Here is a 21,408-nt window from a genome sequence, read left to right on the forward strand (position 1 = left end):
CTGACTTTCCTTTATGTTTTTAGCTGCTAACATTGAACCGTTGCTTATATGGACATTATTTAATCAATCATTGTTTTCTAAAGGCAGATACTACAAGTATCTACAAGAAGTTCTGTGTTGGGCTATACATTAAACAAAGTAGTGGTAGAGCCATTTTAGCTAATGATGAGATCTGATGTTTATAGTAAAGAAGCAAATAAGTTTATTTTTCCCAATTCTGGGGTACAGCGGCTGCAGCATCATATGAAGTTGAAGCTAGGAGGAGATACAGAGGGATGAGGCTGGATATCCTTGTAAAGAGAAGATAAACCCTGCTAATGTTTTTTTCTGAGTTGACCTTGACTTCAGACACCAAAATATATGCTCTCAAGCACAGATAAATTCCCCAATACATCTGTTCATTGAATGTTTAAAACATTTTAAGGAATTTTCTCACACATTTGTTGACAAACTGTTCGTCTTCGCTCATTTGTTTTAAATTGGGTTGTAATGCATTACTCTCGCTGTCATAGCAACACTTCTGACAGGGTAAAAAGTAGTAGTAGAGCTGAAAGGAATGACAGCAAAACACGTTTTGCCAGTAAAAACTTATAATTAACACATCAAAAATAGCAGCGTTCATTCTGAAATGTCCAAAAATAATCATTACGGGTATATTTGCGTATATTTACAGGTCAGTTTACAGGTCAGTTTTTCCCAGAAGTGTCACCGAAAGACAAAGAACACATTTACTTGTCTGCTTGCTTGTCACTCTCATTTTATGTGAGTTATTTCAGGATGAACCTGACTCACCAATGACCAGCAGTGATGTCTAATGTAAATATTTTTCGCTGATATCAGATGAACTGTTTCCCAAACACGCCTTGAAGACACATCTCATCCTTAGAGCTAATTTCCATTGTCCCCCCTTGTCAGGAAGTGGAGCTGTGAAAGGTAAAGAGGCAGCTCTGTGAAGTGGCGGGCAGCAGGAAGGAAACCCACTGAGCTGCTACTGGAACCGTGACACGGTTTATTTTCCCTCTCTGCCCTTCAGAGCAGGTTCAGGGGAAAAGAAAAGGTGGAGTGGGGCACTGCCTATGGGGGGGTCTTTTAAAGAATGTGTGCCAGGCATTTATAGTAACAGCGAACATTTATAGCATGTTCCCTGGATGTGATTCACTTGTTGCTGTGTCTGGAACTTTGAGGAATACATTCATTCAGACAATCTGGCGACGTTGCTGGGCTGAATAAGTGGTCACTGTGCAAACCGTGACACCCAAACAGCCATTATTATCCTCGTTAGTCTGGGTGCTTCCTTCTTTTTGTTTTTTCATCCCAAACTTTGGCACATGGTCGCTCCAATCAGCTCTATCCATGTTAAAAGTCTGTGCCAGAAAGAAAGCGGCATGGAATAGAGGCTCAGGAGTTCATGTTTGGACATGAGATAGCATATCAACCAGAACAGAAAGATAAGACTGACTGTGAACTGCCTTGGAACAGTTCTAATAAAAGGCTTACCAGCAGTAAAAAACTATCTTTGAGGAGATGTTGATCCGAAACTGTATCACACACAGTAGGACGTGGCAAACCAGCTTATCCAGTAACTGGTGGCAGACTTTGGCTTGCATTTAATCATTTTCTCCAGCTTCCTACCTGCCCAGCTTAATGCCCTCTTCAACACCCAGAGCTGCAGCTCTAACCTATATTTTGGAGGATTCGGCGTCTCCATGCTCGTGGTTGTTGGGTCAGGAATGAGTGAGGCAGCTGCATGCAGAGAGGACAGTGAAATGTAGCAGTGGGTGAGGCGAGGAGTTACGATACGTCAGTGGGTTAACACAGAGACTGTGGAGAAGCAAAGACAGAAAAGAAAAGGAGCATAATTAGTCTGCCTTCTGCCGGGCGCAGCCAATATGATGGACGTTTCTAAACTGCGCATAAAGTGTATCGTTTTGGATGAATTAGCATCTTTTTTCTTGTATTCCAGGTTTAGATAAGTGTGAAAAATAATTAGCAGGTCAGAGAAACATCTTCTTTTTTGTCTTATATCAAAAGGAGGCACTGCTTGTGTCTTTTCCCTCTTTTGATGAGTTTTTCATCAACTTCAACTTTTCTTCTGATAATTTGGAGACACCTCTACCCTCAGGGTATATGGCTGAAAATCAGTATTGTATGCCCATGATCTTTAGACCCTCGGGCATTTAAAACAGACGTGAGTCTGTCGTGGAAATAACTGCATTGACTTCCAGAAATCACTGTCTTTAAACACAGTTCGCCATGCGTCTCCAAGTCGTTTTTAGACTAAAAGTTGCATCACAAATTAGGCAAAGATGTAGAGTTGCATCTCGCTACCTGAGCTACAGCTGCCCCCCCTTTTGAAGGTATAAAGGAATTATTTTGGCAGTTTTATGCATTTTAAAGGCCCATGTAGGAAGAAGTACTCGAGACAAGTTTAAGCTAAAAGTGCTGTCCAATGATGTGAATATAATGATGCAGTTTTGTTAAAGTCACATACACTTTGTGAATTAAGCTGCACTCTAAATGGATCACCACTTAGTGGTAAGGGCACACTCAGTTTCATGTATACTGTGATGGATCACTCAGGTCGAGCAATTTAATCACAGAAAAATGTACCGCACGCTCAAAATCGGAGAAAATCAATTAACATTAAAGATGATTTAGTTTTATCTGGGATGGTAATTAAATGTCTAATGATGATGAAAATAATTCACCGAGACTTTAACATCACATAAGGAATAACTAGAACGCATCCACTCATCTGAATTAAAAAAACCTTATCAGTTCAAGCAGGGTCAAATGTTTAGAATAGCTGTAACAAAGGCTTCAAACTCTGTTCTTCACGAGTCACTCAGGTTTCTGTATTCCTGTGCTTTACAGTTACAATACCTTTCTTCCTGTCTCTGCTGACTGGTCAGCTGCTTCCTCCTCTCGTGCCAGTTGTCCGGCCAGACAAAGAGGGCTCCTCTGTCTCACAGGGAGGGGGAATTTACAGCTCTGGCTGGAATTCACGCAGGGCTGGGGTCACCGCTCTCCCCCTCAACCTTCCCACAAACCCCTTCAAAGGAGTGCCACAGGAGCCTCCGTGTCAACAGGCGGCCAGAAACACTCAGCAGAATCGCTCACATATCTTCATCTCCATCACATAGACATCCAAACCTCTCCTTCACATGTCTCTGACATCCACATCTCAGTCACAGATGTACGATCGTGTACTGTGTGCTAAGAAATAAGAAGCTGAACATAAGTTCACAAACTCTCTGGCTTCTGATTCTGAATGACTGCTTACAGCTTTCACCGGACACATTTCACATTTTGATGCTCAGATAACGTTAATCAGCATCTTATTTCGTTTTAGATGAGGACAGAAACAAGGTAACTCTTTATGTTAGATCTGAGAGAGAGAAGCTGATACTGTAACCTGGCAGGATTCTAACATTGTGTCCCTTTTTTGCTCTGAGTTGTAAGAGAATCACCTTAATTGAATGCAACGATATCAGTTAGAGGGATAGTGTGGCCTGCCTAACAGACAGCAGAGTGTTACAGACTCTGCAGAGGCTGTAGCAGCTACACTCCTTCGACTGCAAGTCTATGTGTGGAGAGGGGATGGCAGACATTTAATGAAGGGCAGACTCAATAACTTGAGGTAAGTGGAGTGAAATAGAGGAGATCTGAAAGAATGAGGGAGCAGAAGCCCTGGAGGAGGGTAAAGCTGGAATAAATGGAGTGGCTACAATTAAAAGTAGCATACTAGGCTCTGTGTAGTGGCCTAGAATAGAATGAGGAACGCCCACCCACGGTTTCTTCCATCCAAGCCTTGTCTCTAAGGCCTCGGCAGCTTAGCAGCAACCTCTCCCCACCCAGGATGGACCACTTGTCCGAGCCAGGCCACCAGAGGGAGGTGGGAGTCTGATTTGAAGGTGAGTGCGGTGGAGCGAGTAAATGGAACGATGGTTGTTTATGGGCCTGTCCCACGAGTCGCCAGGCTACATGTGTGATTATGTAATGACCGAGGGGAGGCTTCTCGCAGACTCTGGATGCTTCCTGCTCATCCCCAGCCGGCCCTCAAGGGAAAGAGATTGGGGCGTGTCATCTCACATCAACCTCAGATCGGGAGCTCACTCAGTCATCATGGAGACACACCAAACCCCCGAGGCTATGTGTCAGAGAGTAAGCCTGACCCAGAGACACAGCACGATGAACACTGTGAAAAAGAAGGGCTGTTTTGATGAGGGGAGGACAAAAAACTCCACATATTTTGGATGGATACATTTCAGAATATCCACCTCCTCCAAGTAAAGAAATCTCTCTTCACATTCAGCTGACCAGCAGTCATCAATAACAGAAGGCTCGCCTGACAGGCAAATTGATGTGTATCTTGAGCCTGTATCTGCATGCAATTTAGGAGATGTGGACAAACCCCGATCGCAGGAGGAGAGCTCTAACGTAATATCACTCTTCCCACTGAAAAGTGCCAGGGCACAGGCTGATTTATCACTCTGTCTGCTGAAATAGAAAACATAAGGGCTGCAGAAAAAGCCAGAAAGGCTGCAGAGTTAGATCCAGGCCAGAGAGGATATAAAATGTCCAGCTGTGACATCCCACACGCTCCTTGACCCCCCAGAGAAAGAAAGCTCAGAGAGCCGCACCATTTGCATCGTCGCCCTTCTCATTCTCAGAAACCATCTGCCCTTCGCGCCCACTTTAAGACCAGGATACTCCCGCTAAGTCTCCCCAGGCTCTCACTCTGCCACGGTGGATTTCCAGACGATGTGGGATTCACAGATACTGCTTTGGCTGCGCTGTATGTGCAACCTGGAGGGGGATTTAGGACACACATGGTAATTATCTACATCAAATGGAAGATCAGTGAGGGTCAAACCTCGGACTATGGAAGAGTGTCCTCCTGTAGGGTTTTGAGCAGAGCTCAAAGAGCTCAGGAGTCTCAGAGCAGCCCGGAGCAGACTTTGGAGCCCGTGAGGAGAGAGTGAGCAGACATGTTGAGATGAAGGCAAAGTTGGCAGCTGCAGCTCTTGGCGTGGGAAGACTCCTGTAAGCTCCTTTTTCTCCTATGACTCCAGACTGTTTCCCCATACGCAGGCTTTTGAAGTGGCTCTCAGATACCTCTCAGGGTAATAGTAGCCACATGGGCCCCCAGCTTTGAGCCACCACAGCAGATAAAACCAGGACCATGTTTCCACATTTTTGTCTTTTCCTTTTGGTTCACTTTTACACCCACTTCACATGATAACACATGGAGATTATACTGTATTTAGTGTATAACACAGAGCAGCATCTTAGTAGCAGTGTGCTTTTCCTGTGCTGTTGATGAGTAAGCTTCCCCTGACTGTGTGTGTATTGATTCACATGGACAGTATTTATCTGCAGCCAATGCAGCTAAAAATACGAGTCATCACTTTTCCGAGAACCTGTGAATTATTTTCTATTCAGTCTGTGTGGAAAGAATCTGGGCATTTCTCAATGACTTGTGTCTTCGGTCATTGTTTGTCTGTTTATTCTTGTGTTCGTGTGTTTATCGTGAATCACACAGTTTATGGGTCGGCCTGAAGTCACTTCTGTTACACCCTATTTCTTGTGCAGCATGTCAAAATTGAGATCTATTCCTTCTTAGTGACTATAGTATGAGTCTATTAGTCAGTCAGATTTTTTGTTGACTGGTTCTCACTTCTATGTTTTCTATGAGCTTAACGATTGTTATTGTCATTCCTCTTTTTTTATTAGATTCTTTAGATACAATCTTTTGTCATTTCTTTCCATCTTTTTAATTGAGGATGTTGAGATTCACTGACAAAAATCAGTTTTGTGTTAACTTAACTTCTTGAGCTGTGCTCACACAAGCTTTGCCTCAGAGGCAGGCCTAAAAAAACCACAACTTATCCTAAATTTATGGAAATTCACTTTGTCTCTTTCCACACCAAATAATTTCACTGACCTCTAACAGGTTTCCCTATTTAGTGCAAAATGGTGCCAACATTATTTTTGACACCAATTCTAAATGAGCCCAAATGTTTCTGAAAAAAACAACAACCAGGCTTCTCAGTTTCAGGTTTAAGATGTTGTTTGTGCACAATGTTCAATTGTGTTCAAATGTACAAATCTTAAATGGAAGTAAATAAAACTAGAATGACTGATGATTTCTAATTGGATTATAGATGTAATAAATAATCTGAGCCTAAACACCACGTCAGTGTGAAATATTGTTATAAGGACGCCTGTATCATGATGTAACACTCGCATGGGCATTTCTGCCAGTATAAAGAACAATTTTAATAAAGTGCCATCACAATGTGGCTCTACTTAAAGACTTAATCTTACACCACGCCCTATGTCAAACATACTTCTCCATCTCTGCTTATTCAAGTGTTAATAACCAGCCTTTGTCTACCTTTTCATAGTATGCTTAAGCTCTCTTTCTTTAATCCCTTCAGTAAAAACCTCTCCTCTGCACGGTTTGCTCGTGGCATCAGTTTCAAACAGCACAAGAATGTTTTGGCGCAGCCAGAGGGAGCCCGCACGCGGCGGGTTTGCAGGGCGGAGCGCACAGATTTACCCAACGCGCCTTCATCCCAACCTCACACAAGTATGAAGTTATCCACAATAAGTAGCCTACAGCTTCCGGTGAAAGAGTCAGAAAAGCGTAATGTGAGCACAAGAAATTAAACTAATTCAACGTGTTTATTCGCCGTATAAATTGAGACATTCTTCTTATTTTCACTGACTAAAGTGCATGTGGTGTGTTGGGAGTTGAAACCCGTGTCTTTTGGCGCTCAGATGGATTAAAAATAGACTCTGAGAAAAGAATCTACCAGGAACGCCTTCACCACCCACTGTTTACCCACGCTTTGTGGAAAAGTTTCCAGCCTTTATTTGTTGAAATGAAAACACATTCCTCTCTCTGACTTTACTCTGAAAGCTGACTGTCCCCGCTTCCTGCGGGGCCGCCTGTTTTCACGCTGCTGCAGTCATTTTCCAGGCAGGCTGAGCAAACGGGGATTTAGAAGTGCACAACTGATGCGGTCTGGCGGAAGAAGACGAAGAAGAAGAAGAAGAAGAGGAGGAGGAGGAGGAGGAGGAGGCAGGGGGGCAGCGCACTGGACGTCCCGAAACAACGGGAACAGAGTTGGGAGTGTTTTTTCTTTTAGGAGGAAGGAAGTTGGAAATGTGTTGAACGTATAAGTTTGTTTGCCCGGAGCATTGTTACTCTCAGAGCTGCCCGCAGTTGCCGCTTGTGCTGCAACAAACCTGCGTCCCCTTGCTGCAGCCCTACAGTTTCTGCCGTCCAATGAATGGAGTTGCTTTTTGCCTTGTTGGAATACCACCCTACTCTGAGAACCATGTAAGTACACGGAGCTGCACTTAAACTGCCCGTGGGCTGCTTTGTCGTTGTATTGAATCGTGGATTTGCTGCGCTCGGACACAGCGCCGTGGGGCTGGTCAGAGAGCGTGATTTCCTAAGAGGCTTAACTAACTCCAGTTGACACAGCCACTGTGTACACACACTTATCGACATACTGTACAGAAACCAGGTGTTTGAACAACGTTTTTCAGCTGCTTTTTGGTCATTGTTGTGTGAAGTAATTCGGAGATCAGACCCAGAGCTCATTTTACGCCCGGGTCGGGTCAGTCTTTTGTCCCGCGTCCCGCTGCTGCAGGAGGGGGACGGGACGTCCCAAACAGGGATGGTGCTCCACCTCTCGCGTTTAGTCTTAAATGTATGGCATATATTGGGCTGTATGTGAACATCAGCTGGAATTTGGGTGTTTATGACAGCCTTCCGAGCCGCTTGAAGCCACCGCACGCGAATCGGAGCAGTAAATGGGAAGATTGGGAAGGTATGACCTGCAGTCAATGAACATCACAAGACTATTTACACTTTCTGCACCTACTCTGCTCCTCCGTGGCTGCATCATACGACAGAAGTTTGATGCCTTTATGATATGAAGATCGTATTTTGAGCAGAAAACGTCCGCCCTTCCTCTGATCTCACCCACAGAAACTGAGCATGTGTGGCGCGTTTCAGTAAATGCATTCTGGTGCCACTCAAGGCATTTTTAAAGAAGTATTTATGTGTCATGGTAAAGTCCTGACGTAAGACGTGCCAGTCTGGGCTTTGATGTGCTTGTTGAAGGAGGAATATGGTCTGTTGCTGCTTAGACCTGACCCCTGATGGTCTGTATCTCAGCAGTAATGTAAATGTGTGAGGCAGATGAAAGGATAGCTGATATTTCCTTTTCTGCTGGGTATGTGTGAGAGTTTGACAGGGTTACAGGGTTGTGTTTGTCTCTGTCTGTGTGCTCAGTCTTGCTGTAATTAGGAATCCGTCTGTTTTGGGTCTCCCTTTTCCAAACACTCTCTCTCTCTCTCTCTCTATCTGTTCTCACAGAGTTTATCCCCTCCAGCAAAGAATAACATTTCCTGCTCTGTGGTCACACTTTAATTGGACCTCTGTGGTTGCTTGTGTCTGTGATAGAGCTGTGAATGTCCCATCAAACACATTTGATGCTCTTTTATCTGGTCAATGTGGCAGGTTATGTAGAGTTCATATGCTTTGTAGGAAACAGCTGCCATGTATGAACTCACAAAACTGTCATTTTAATTGTCATAAAACTCTTCTCAAAGTGTCTGATATCCTTCAGTCTTACTCCCTCTTAGTGTGTGTGTCTTATCTCTGTTTTATTTATTTCATACCTAATCTTTGACTCAAAGCAAGTCATTTCTCTGCTTTTTATCTCACTATTCTTTCACCAGACAAATAAATTTACTGCACTAACGTCGGTGCTATTTGACAGTAAAGCTGTATATAGTAGTGAGTAAGCTGAATATACATCAACAGCTGTCCTTTTTCTGCTGTTCTCCATCCTAAATCATGGCAAGAATGTGATACAAACCAATTAGATAGATTGATACAAATTAAGAAAGAAGCAGAACTGGATATTTAATTTGTCAAAGTGAGTCGGGCTTTGGGTGTTGGTTCTGCATCCAAACCTGTAGAGGAAGGGAAGAAGGTGTCTGTCTGACGAGGCCAGTTATGATCCTGTCCAGTGGGACTGGTGTAACGTTGTTAGTGGGGCTGCTCTAATGTAGCAGTGCACGGTTTGTGTGTGAGATCAATACAGGCCGGGATGCAATCAGCCTCGTGATGCTCCAGTATTGATGATGAGAAACTTGAGAGCGCTTTTATGAAAATCCCGTGCCGAGGTGGTCGATGTTAAACCCCCGCGTTTTGTCCCGCCGCAGCACACCTTTCACTTCACTTGCATTTTTTTCTCTGATACTATAAGCTATTGCAGCATCATCCTGCAGCCTCCTTCTTCTTGGCGGTCGCTAATGGCTTTCCAGAGATTCATGTATAGGTTTCAAAACCCAGACTTAAGGCAGTGGCTTTGGCTGAGCCACCTGATGACAGGACAGCCACCAAAGAGGGGCAGCAGACTTTAAACCAGGGACCAGTCAGCAGACCCAGGATCAGTTCCTGGTCAAGGCAAACTTAACTGAAAACAGCTGTAAGATGCTGCAGAGGAAAGCACTTTAGTGATCACTAGCAGATGCCTTCACCTCAGTGGGCACATACTGTACTGTAGCACAGCAGGTACTGCTGTGTTTACAGTGCGAGATTTAAGGAACTGTCCCTGTTTTTCATTTCCTTCCATCCAAGTGAAGGCCATTGTATCCCACTGTTCTAATGTAATTAATTTAAGCTTCGTGTGACACAGTGAACAGCGTTCGCCTACTCGACTCGTCATTTAAGATATTAGAAAGCAGGAAGATGAGAGGAACACGGAGCTTGTGTTCCTCCACTGCTGCTTCAACTCAGCATCCAACCTCCAGCTCAGTTTGTATAGTTCTCTCTCGACTAAAAGCTACGCTAACTTATGGCAGGCACAACATTTCTGCCAGTCTGTTGGTCTCCATGACCCCACCCTCATCCCCCGACATCTTCTCTGTGGACCAGCACAGAGCTGCTGTCAGCATAGCAGCATAGCAGCATGCTTGTGGGGCTGGAGCCGGCACGTTGGCGGTGGAAAGAGAAAGAACTGGTTCTAAGTTGGGATCTGGCTCCAAATCAGCACTGGAAAGTTTCTACCACAGAGCTATCAGGACACTTAACTCTGTCAGCCCTAAAACAAACAGTGCAACATCCATAAAATCTCTTTATTATCTCAGACGTGCAATAATTAAAGAATTCAGTGTCATCATTCACCCTGCCTGCATATACCTACCGCCTCCATAGTTGTACCTCTGTTATAGTTTTATCTTCTCATCCAGTAGATGTGTGTATATTGCTGTTTTCATTGATAAGCGTGGGAATCAATGTCCTTTCACTGGTTTAGAAACAATAAAGGTGTTCATTTATAGGTAAGTATAGGTTTCTGTTATTGACATTTCTTTACTCCGCTTTAAATCAGCTGAACAGTCACGATCGTAACCTCCGATCTGTTCACATCACATCTTATACACTCCTCCAGCTCTTTTCTTTTTGTTGACAGTGTAAAAACTTTGTCTCGCCTTATTGTTATTCGGTCTAATTGGAGGAAGAAATGCTCAGAAACCCTGCTCTTTGTTATCGTGTCGTGTTAAAATGGCCGTTGCATTCCTATGTTAACAAACATGCTTGCAAAAACAATAGGAAACAGTTATAGAGGCTATGTCTAATCATCATGTGGTGATAAGTCAACCATTTGATGAAAGACTGCAAGTAGGAATCCCCTCTTTAGTGGTGTCAAAAGCAAAAAAAGGTAGAAGCCACAGCAGAGCTCTCATGCTATGAAATGTGTAAATTGTGTTTAGTTTATGGCCTATAATGTGCGTCATGACGGCAAAATTACATCCTGCAACCATGCAGCACACATATTGTGTCAGTGAACTCAACAAAAAGCATGTAAAAATTGTTCTTAGCTTTGGCCAAAAGCCTCCTCCCCCTCAGCAGCGCATTGCATTGTGGGACACAAGCATGAAATAATGCAGCCGAAGAGAAGCTTCACCCAAACACGGCTGGTATGTGGATGCATTGGCGAGGCCGGTGCCGTGGGCAGAGTGACAGTAAAGTGTTTGTTACGGAGTGTCGTGCCTCAGTCCATTAACACCACGAAAACATCTCTCACACCATCACTCCTTCACCTCCCGCCTCGACACCGTCACCCCCAGATGCATTCCTCCACTGCGGAGACAACAGCTGCGACCTCGCTTCCACAATCATTAACCTGCAGAGAGTGTGTGTTGACGCTCCTAAATCTCACACAGATACTGGCACCCCTGCATGCTGACATCACACCTAAAGGGTCAGAGGCTGACGGCAGCTCGTAACCCTGGTGCAGGTGCGTGGAACCAGGACGCACTCGCACGTCTCTGAGTGGAAGTCGGCCCGCTTTGGGCCACCCCCCTTTATGTTTACACGAGGAAGTCCTTGATGCTGTACAAACACAGTGCAGCCAGTTTGTAGGTGGGCGAAGGACATCAGTCATCATTGACCTTGTTTACTGTGGGAAGAGGGGAGCGAGTGTTGCAGTGCAGCTCTGCAAAGCAGCTGTTCCTGCTGCAAATGGCTCTTTATTGATCTCCATTTAGTCGGTCAGCTCTGTGAAAGAGCCCTACTGTATGTATCGAATCCACTTTGTTTTTCCACATATTAAATTCTATACAGATATCTGCGGATTCATTATGAACATCCGTCCTTCTTCTCCCCTCTCGTGTCCCAGCTGGCGATTTTGATGTGGCGCCTGACTGGCAGGCGCTGGGAGGTTTGGTGTTAAACAAAGCTCCTCTCAGAAACCGATGAGAGCTAATTAGATGCAGCCTGTTGAGGGTCTGGCATGTGTCACTGCCTCTTTGTGTTTTTGCCTGAAGAGACGCTGTGTTTGTGTGTGTGTCAGAGTGTTATTTTTGTTGAGGAAAATATGAGACCCTTTTACAGTACGTGATGCTCTGCATACAGACGGAGTGGAGAGCAAGTCAGGTCTTGTTCAGAAATGCAGACTCAGGCTTTATCTGTTTTGGCGATCGGCCTGAAGGCTGTCAGGCACAGCTGGAATCAGGGTCAAGGTTCAGGGGTTAGAACCCCCCTTCTGCTGTCCTCCTTGTCACACACTTGGCCTCCAGTAAAAGAGGCTAAAGAGGCAGGAGGGGACTCCTGTCACGATGGGCGGCAGGGGCCACAGGGGTTAAACAGGGGCCGGCATTTGACTCATTTGCATTCAGATGATCTGATCCTGCATCTTGTTTTGTCTCCCTAATGCTCCGTCATTGATTGCTCCCTGAATGGATGTGAATATGTGCACATTTTTGCATCACACGGTTCTCGGCATGTTCATGTTGCGTTGAGCAATTAGCAGCGAGTGTGAGCGTGTGCTTGCAAATGCTCTTTGTCTCGTTCCCATCAGCTGTGCAGATTTTTTTCATGAACCGAGGGGATTGCTCTGGAATGCAAGAGCAGCAGAGAAGGAGCAGTCAGGACAGAGAAAAGATAACAAAACAAAGAGAGAGAAACCTGATGAGTCACGAGGGGAGAATAATGCCACGGAGAAGCAATAAAAGGGGAAGACAAGCAAGAGGAATGCAGGATCTCCCTTCAAAACCAACATTAAAGCTGCCAAATGTTGCTCTGCGTTTGTGAAGTAGTGTTTTATCTGGCTGGTAAACAAGTGTCCAAAGATGGTCCGTTTCATCATCACATGAAGAAGAAGAGCTGCAGGACCTCACACAGGGAGGCAGAAAAAGTTGCCAGCTTAACTTTAAAGCACGTTGAAGCTTTGCTCTTCCACATCGAAGGGGTGTTTCAGGGCTTTAGTGTCGTGCTGTCAGAATGTATGAACCACTGAAACACAAAATAAAAAAGAATGCTCATAATCACAGATGGAAAACCCTTGACAGGCACCTGATTATCATTATAGCTGTGTCTGATGCTGTAGTGACCCCCCCCCCCCCCCCCCCCCCCCCCCCCCCCATCCCATTTCCTTATCTTCGCACACTTGACACCTCTCGTAGTGTCTCGGTCCGTCCCTCGAGAGATGCGAGCAGAGGAGTCGACTCCAGACACGAGGGGAGAGGAGGCGAGGTGACAGGCATTAAATTAAATGGGACGTCCTCGCTCCGGAGCCGTTATTTTAAACTGACGCCAATTAAATGACTGCTGACAAAACTGCATCATAAAACCATTGTTTTGTTGCAGCATACTGTTGTATCTGATCATTACTGTCAGATGAGCATTAAATCTGTTTACGACAAGCTATATAATTACTTTTAATTTACAGCGTGTTATGAATGAGTCGCCCGACTTTGCCAAGGACACAGCACGTCATCCTCTCTTATTCCTCCTATAAGCCTCCTCTCTTGTCCGGAAATTAAGAAATTTAAGAAAGGAGACTTGAGGAAATTTGGCTGTGAGGAATTTTCAGGGCAGAAGAAGAACAGAGGAGACAAGGAAGCTGAAAGTAGACGGATAACAGTTTTTAAGCAGTGAAATAAAGATCCATTGATGCATAATTCACGCACGTGTTAAGCCATCTGCGCACACGGTGCATGTTTGTTGTTTTGCTGTCTGTCGGATTTTCGAATCGCTTCATTGAACACGGAAGTGTGCTGATGTGAGCAGGACGTCAGCGCGGCCGCAGGGATGTGATGCCAGCAGGTGAGGATTCTCAGCGGTCTGCAGTGTTTTAGTATCCGGACAGTTCATGGGGAACACTGGCTGAGGGAGCGCTGAAAGTCAAAGTGGAACAGTGGAACCCCTCCTCGTAACATAAAAGCAAAGTTTGGCCAAGATACTCTGAGTAATGGAAAAAAAAACATTACAGTAGACTAGAAATATCCCTTTTCTGCGCCTCCCACAGTGTCTGTTTACGGCAGGTTGAAATAATGCTTTTCTTGCTTAAAAGCCCAGTTTGTAAAATTCAGGATCTGTAGGATTGTATTAAAGGGACAGTTTACTGTCAGTGATGATACATAACTTACGGTGTGTGTGTCATCCGCACTGGTTGCAGAAGCTCGTGCATAACTTACTCTTTAGGCTGATTAGAAACGGTGAAATTCTGCTTCTTTTAGTTTCAGTAATATTATTTTTATTGTTGTAAATATCACGCACTCACATGGAGCTGATATTAAACTCTTATCTGGTCTGTGATATGTAAACTTCTGCAGAAGCAGAGGACTTCTGGCTCGTCAGCAGTGAGATGATGTTTGCTCCCTGTTCATAACTTTCCTATCAGGAGGGATGCTGCGGGTTTGTTTGTACTGCAGATGGCAGCGAGCCAGCTTCCATCCATCAAAGCTCTGCCTGAGAGTTGATGAACTGTGAACAGCAGATCACACACAGGGAAGTTTCATCAGGGCTACAGCGGTGACTTACTGACCTCCATCTCTACTTTCACGGCACTGTGGAGTGCAAGAACAACCACGAGGGTAGTCTGTCTCACTGTTTGTAAGCAGTCTAAGAGGAATGGGGGAGGGTCTGCAAAAATCTGCAAAATCACGGGACAAAGATTATCTGGAGGCTGACGAGGGGCCGAGGATGCTGGGTGGAGATGGAGTCCTGTTGTCTGCTTCATGCGTTTCTTTGATTTGATCTGTGTTGGCGGCTCAAAACAGTGTCCCTCGCTTTCATTGTGCAGAGAATTATTTAGTTTATTTATGGTTAGAAAAATGGAGGAGCTGGAGAGCCGTTCCACTAAAAACTGCTGAAAAATGAAGCAGGTTCCGTTGTAGGATATGAATTATGTACTTCTTTAAGACTTCTAAGACTGCTTAGAAAGAACACTGTGAAACGTGCCCAAAGCGCCAGGATCAAGTATTCTGTCACAGTGCCGATGCGTAATAACCAATAACTGGAGCGTGAGCAGCCTCTTAGGCTCCGCCCACAAGCTAAAAAACCTGGGAGCATTATGTTGAGTGTCAGAAAACAACCAAGGCTCGTTCAACCGACCTCAAACTTGACTTTGCATTTACTTAATGACAGACCAGACAAGGGTGAAAAATATCGCACCGGCTATTTTTAAAGTAGACGCCTTAAAACGCCTTCATTTATGAGTGAGATCATTCCTCCACAAGGTTGATTTCCAAGTCTACGCGCTTCACATTGCCACAGCTTTGACCTCTGAAACTACATGAAGGATTTCTGCAGCAGTGACAGCTGAATGGGCCAACCTCACTTGTTTTTCCTCCTCAGTGTTAAGGTGACAGAGGTTGTCTAATCAGGCAGGATAAAAGAGCTTTGGTGCTTCTATAATCTAAAATACTCACATGTAAACACACTACAATCCTGTACCTGTTGATTCATGTTCATTTGCATCACTTTTTGTTTTAAGCTTTAAATCTCACAGAACTGATGCACCGTTACACCTTTTCCAGCAGTAATTGCTCATGAGACTCGCTGCTGTGGGCTCAATAAACAGCAGTTCTATTGTAGTGGGTGCACTTGGATTGAAAGGGAACTATGCACATGCAAATCCAGCGACTGTGCACACACTGAGCTCTGTTCTCTGTCATATCTCTCACAGCTTCCTCCTGATCTTTGCTCTTAGTTGCTCTTTTTCATCTGTGTGTCATCGTTCTTGCTGGCGGGGGAATTTTTCTGTTTTATGTTGCCCACATTTCAAGCTTTTCTCATTTCCCGATGACTTTGAGCAATTAGCCTCTGCTTTGATCCCCTCTCCGTTACCTTCTTTGGTTATCTGCTCTCAAGATACTGTGCTGTTATTGTTTCCATTTTTCCAGTTTTGTCTGAACATGCACCTGGCGCCTGCCTCTCTCTGAGGTAGCTGTCATTGTTAAAGCAGCAGGTTTTCGTGTGTGCCATAAAAGGTTTGTTTCAGTATTATTCCTGTACATACACCTCCCCCCCGCTCCTCAGTGAAAACTAACAGTACAGTATGTTTCTGTTACCTCCTCTTTTTGCTCTAAGCACAGCCAGCTTGTCTCCCATCTGGATAACACACTGAAACCATGTGTGAGTGTGTGACTCTCGTGTCACAGCCCTGTGCTTTTCCATTGGGTGGAGGCATGAAGAGACATCTTCCCTTGAGGCCACAAGTTTGACCTTCTTTTCTGGGGTGAAACCAGTCATGAAGCCACAGAGGTCGGTTTATATCTGCAGGGTGAGCTAACTTGGTGTGTGAGTCTGAGCCACTAATGCAGTGTGACAGAGGCTAAAGACAGAGACGGCCACATCATTATCAGCCTGGCATATGGATTCCATCATTACATTAAGCGCATGATGGGCAGTGCCACTGGGATCAGCTGGAAAACTGTCATGACACCATGACACACTTTCCTCTTCAGCTGGGTCTGTCGTGTGTCAACAGGAAGGAGCAGATGAAGCGATAGCATAGGACGATCCCGCTGTATTCAAAACATGCTCCGCAGTATCTGTGGAGCATCTCTGTGTCGCTGGAAAAGGAGAAGAGGAAGCATGCAGCGGCCTTTTTGGGTTTAATCTCGGGATCAGCAGGTCGTACGGTCCTCAGTATGAGAAAAGAGGCCGTCTCTGCTGCTTTGCTCGGCCATTGCGTGACACGAGATCGGATTGGTTTTCGGCTTCATACTTGACCAGACCGGTGTATAATTAGATTTTACAGGAGAGAAGACCTGATTTGTCAGCCTCAAATTTCAAAGTAATTGATTATGTTGCGTGGATAGCTTCGTCTGTGCTGCACTGTGCAGAGAGTCGTGTGATTAGACAACTTCTGTGAGCCTGAGTGCAACTGAGACAGAAAACATAGCCTCACAAACAGCATTTTAGATAATCTAACCGAACAGAAGACGCAACAACAGATGAGGAAACATTTCAGAAAACATTACAGCCAAACCAAGACAAATCAGAAAACACTGAAACCGAGAAGACGAAACAAAAACCTCTGTTTTGCACTTCAGGGCCACCATAGAACAGACTCTGTCAGGGAGTTCACTAGAAACATTTTGATGAATCTTTAAACTTTTAGAAGCTCAGAATTGAGTGTTTTATGAGGAAACCGAACAGTTCCTCACTGCTCCAAAAGCTCCATAAATGGTTACTTATCACCCCAGACTCCACTTTGAGAATTGTTGGACTGTACAATCCTTAGTAAACAGAGCAATGAAGGACTTCCTCAGCATGGTGTGAGCGGTGGTGCATGGCAGGAATGCAAAAACCAGATGACCTCAAATGGAAACTCCAGGGCTGATGGAGGCCATCTCGTTTGCTCTAATAAACACTCAGACTCCCCTATGCAGCCTTTTGGAGCGCTTGGCTCCCGTCTTCACCCACCCTGGCTAAGCGTCGCGCTGCCACGCCCCAGATGCTGGAGCGCTGCCTGCTTTTGGGCCCGAGCTGCGAGCCGGGGTCTAGATTCAGCGAAGGAGAACGACAACGTCATCTCTGAGTCTCAAAGTTGTAATTTTCATGTTAATTACAAAGAGCCAGAGATGAGCTAAATATATCCATCTGGGCCTGTGGAGGGGGAGGGAAACGGTAAGGAAAGGGGGCTCAGAGTCGCTGTTCTTCTCCCACACTGAGGCGAGGGGGGGTGGAGAGAGTCAAATGGCCTGCTGGAGTCCTGCGGTTTCCTTCTGCTGAGGCCTGCTTCTGAAAACAACCAAGAAAGAAGGGGAAGAAAAGAGAAAAAGAAGAGGGGTGGGGGCTCTTATTGCAGTGGAGCTCAGACGTGACGCTCTGATTGCTCCCAGCGGTTGTGGTCAGCGCAGAGAAGGACGAGGGGGTGCAGCACAGGGAGATGGGGCTTAGCTCGCTGCCAGATGTCGTCATTGGCCCTGATGTTGTTCAGGCATCCGGAGACAGATGTGTGTGCTCAGTCCAGCTGAGACTTTACCTGACAGCACGTCACGGTTGCCTCACGGTGGCTCCTGACCGCAGGACCTGGGAAGCATTTGGCGTCTTTGTGCGCTCCACTCCACACACAAAGCGCCACAGCTTTAGCTGCGACAGATTTGTTTAGATTCAAACATTCTTGGCAAGTCGTTGCAACTCCTCAGCATGAAGGAAAACCTCACACAAAGGTGGAACATTTTGATTCTCCGCAGGTTAAAGCCGTGGCAGTCAGACTTATATCTAAAGGCGCTGGTTTGCGCTGCGAGATGTTTAAGTCCTGAACGTTTACGCTTGGGGGGAAATCAGCTGTGAATGGCGATTTCAAACTGGTAATGAGTGTAAAGCTCTCAAAAAGCTCAGACAGAGGCATCTCGTCGGCTCTTTAAAGAAAATATCAGCATGGAGGTGACGGGCTTCAAGCTGAAACCTGGAAACGTAAAAAAAGAGAGAAATCTTTACTCGCTTTAATAGGAGAGACGTGTCACTGTGGTGCTTTTTGACATGCTATTTTCCCAACGCATCACAGTTAAATTCCTATTATATATGTTAAAAGAGGTGAAAGGTTCAGCAGTCAGAGTAGCTTCGTCTGTATTCCAGCTCTGATGGTTTCAGTGCAGACCGTAACATGAAGACTGCGCTCTGCCAGAGGAGCCACTCCCTGCTAATTAGGTTAAAGTGGAGCACCATCTCTCCACTTAGCGTGCTGGAGGACATGAAGTGTGTGAGTATTTAGCTGTGAGTGGCAGTCTCTCCCTCTCACATACATAGAAATGTCCAGTTCTGAACACGCATCATCCCTCAGGACCATGAAATTTGATCCTTCATCCTCTCATTGCACAGAAGAAGTATTCAGAATCTCTCCATCTGAGAGGTGTGACAGGTGTGCTCTCATTATTTTAGTCATGCTCTCTGTACTTGTCAGTATGTGTTGCTGGAAAAGAGTTGGAAATAAAGCGATAAGGAGGATGTGTTTGGGAGATCATTGGAGTAGTTACGGGAGAAGCTCTGCTGTTTTCCATCTGCTCGTTTCAGCTTCTTGTTTCTGCTTTCGATAACTCTCTAACCTCATTTTTCATTCTCAGTAAATATCCCTTTCTTGCGCTCCAACATCTGTCCAGATGTCCCTCTCACTCGCTTTTTAGTCTGAGACTCTGACCATTATTTTGGTCATAAATCTAAAAAAAAAAAACAGTTTTTGCCTGTAGGTTCATGGAACATCTGCAGCAACTATTTTCATTAACTCTCAATCGTCTTGTCACATTCTGGATTCATCATAAAACATCAGAAGATTTCATTCTCACCACTAAGACACTTTTAATCACGTCGTCTCTTCTCACAGTTCGATTTTAGACAAATAAAGCACCAAAACTCCCACTCTCGAGAAGCTGGATTTGTCCTTTTTCTGCATAAATGGGTTCAACATTTTTGCCAGTGAGGTATTCCTCAGCAGCAGACGTCAGGGAGCATGTTATTTACGTCAGTCGGTGAGAGAATATTGCTTAGCTAGACGTCGAGCTTAAACGGTGATTGAACTGTTTGTCCAACAAAACAAGAGATATTAAAAAAAAAAATCTAATCTTGTTTTCTGGAAATTCTTTTGGACTTTGTTCTACTGTTTACTGACAACTTATGACCTTAAAAGATAAATAACTGAAGCAGCAGTTTCTTCCGGTTTGCCACTAATGAGCTCAATAATTAGTTACATCTGTTTTTTAAGCTGTAGTATAAACGTCAGCCCGTGCACTGATTGATATTTGATTTCTGTTAATGATTAAGAATGTGTTCTACAGAGTTGGCTTCATGTGGGATCCTGTTTAAGCGACTGAACCCTTGTTTCTGAAGCCTTCTGCTGTGGGTAAACGGCTCGCACCAGTAAAGAATGCATGCATAATGCGTTGGCTTCCTGCACAGGAGCTCGTGGTCAGGTGGGCTGCTTTAATCCTCTGCTGAAGTGAGCCGTGACCTGTTGTTGCATCAGTCCTCTGGTCAGTCTGTCTGGGAGAGGAGGGGTGGGGGGGTTTGGGGACCACCCAGCTCCCCTCAGCTGTGGGTTGATCGGACGTCAAACCCCTGAATATTTCGTCTCCACCTGCCGTTGCCCTCCAGAGACCGTTTGCACCCCAAAGCCTACAACAGGTGTGACCTCTGACCTCCAGCCTCCGTCTCCCACCCTGACCTTATCTACTATAACTGACTAACAACCACAGGTCGCAAGTAAATGCTTATAGGTCGCCATCTTTCACCTACTCATGCTGCACGGTCACCTTTATGCAACCTGTTGTAGTAATACTGTGTGACTCCTCACCTTTGGCTCCGTGCCACGGTGCCCTCTGAGATTTGCTGTCAGACTTTGGGTTGTAGCTGCCCTCTAGTGTCTGAGGCTGGTAACTACACCCGGAATGATGTCAAACGACAATAGGTTCTGTGGGATGGGGATTTACTGAAGATTAGAAGTTAAAATTAACCTGCTTTAAAAAGCTACGCCACTTTTTTTTACCCAAGAGCTTGCTTTTGTGGAATCCACTTTGACAGATTACACATAATGACAGTCTAGACATAGAAATGGACTCTTTTCACTGTACTAAGATTAGATATTGAGCCTTAACAACTTTTGAGTTCTCACCAAAATGTGTCCATAGGCTTAAGCGTTTTAAGCTCTGCTGCGTAAGAAGTTAGGCTCGTTTGCAGCTCTCTTTAAACCAGGGAGCTTTACCTTCAAACTACATTTTAGTAAGACTCGGTTTATGTAACGGTGGCTTTGAAAGAGCAAACAGGAGAAGAAAAAGATGATCAAATCAGAGCCAGTCCTGCTCATGACCTTTTTGCTTTTTAACACCTTCTGTCACAGGCTCAGTGAACATTTATAGGACTTTTTTTTAAAAATACAATAATGGTCAAAATAGTGCTGTGTCTCATGTGGAGAAATGGTAAAAAGTCAACATCATTTTTCTGTGAAAAGGTGTGATTTGGCTTCTCCAGATTGTTCTTGTTAACCATTTGGGATTTTGATGCTCAGTGCTGCTCATAATGTGTCTCCTTTTGATTTAAAGCATCAGTGTGACGACACAGAAAACTTGTGTCACTGAAGTGTTTCTATCACCAGTGGGGAACAGGAGTCATACTCAGATTAAAGTAAGGTGATTTATCTCTGTCTGGGTCCCCGTGTCTTCTTCCTTCATAGTGGCGGCCTGTGTTTGGAGAAACTGCCCATCGCTGCGTCTGCAGTTTGGTTTTCTTGTGACGCGCCGACCCAGAGCTCACTCAGCGGTCTGAAACTCTTCTCTTTCCTGCGTGTTTCCTGTAAAGTCTTGGCTTATTTCTCACAGCTCTGTGAGTTAATGAGGAAAAAGACTTTGTTTTGTCTTGCGGAGAAGCCGCATGGAGAAAAAAGGTGCGGCGGTCACTGCGTGTTAATCTGCTGGCTAACGGTCATGTTTTGAGTACGAAGGGGATTAAAACATATCATCAAACTAATCCGACTGTTACACCAGCAACCCCGCTTTGCTTTATCCTGCATTACCTCTCTCCACAGCCCTCTCACTTTCCACAGATGTGTTTGTTGACAGAGCAGCGGGAGCCGGGCAGGAGGCACGGGGCCT

At 45.0% G+C, this 21,408-nt stretch overlaps 1 protein-coding gene across 2 annotated transcripts in view; it reads left to right on the forward strand.

The window, feature by feature from the left end:
* Positions 1 to 21,408, forward strand: part of arhgap23a (Rho GTPase activating protein 23a) — a 64,646-nt gene that overhangs the window by 8,303 nt on the left and 34,935 nt on the right. The window contains exon 1 of one of the 2 annotated variants that reach the window (XM_072369027.1): positions 7,038 to 7,351. The exons of the other annotated variant lie outside the window; for it this stretch is intronic. Coding sequence (XP_072225128.1) covers positions 7,298 to 7,351 — 54 coding nt within the window. The 5' untranslated portion in view covers positions 7,038 to 7,297. Of the gene's footprint in view, positions 1 to 7,037; positions 7,352 to 21,408 lie in introns of those variants that run through there. 2 annotated transcript variants of the gene reach the window in all.

The sequence above is a fragment of the Leuresthes tenuis genome, unplaced genomic scaffold (genome assembly GCF_036924035.1).
Source record: "Leuresthes tenuis unplaced genomic scaffold, fLeuTen1.0.hap1 SCAF_17, whole genome shotgun sequence".
Classification (NCBI taxonomy): Eukaryota; Metazoa; Chordata; class Actinopteri; order Atheriniformes; family Atherinopsidae; genus Leuresthes; species Leuresthes tenuis.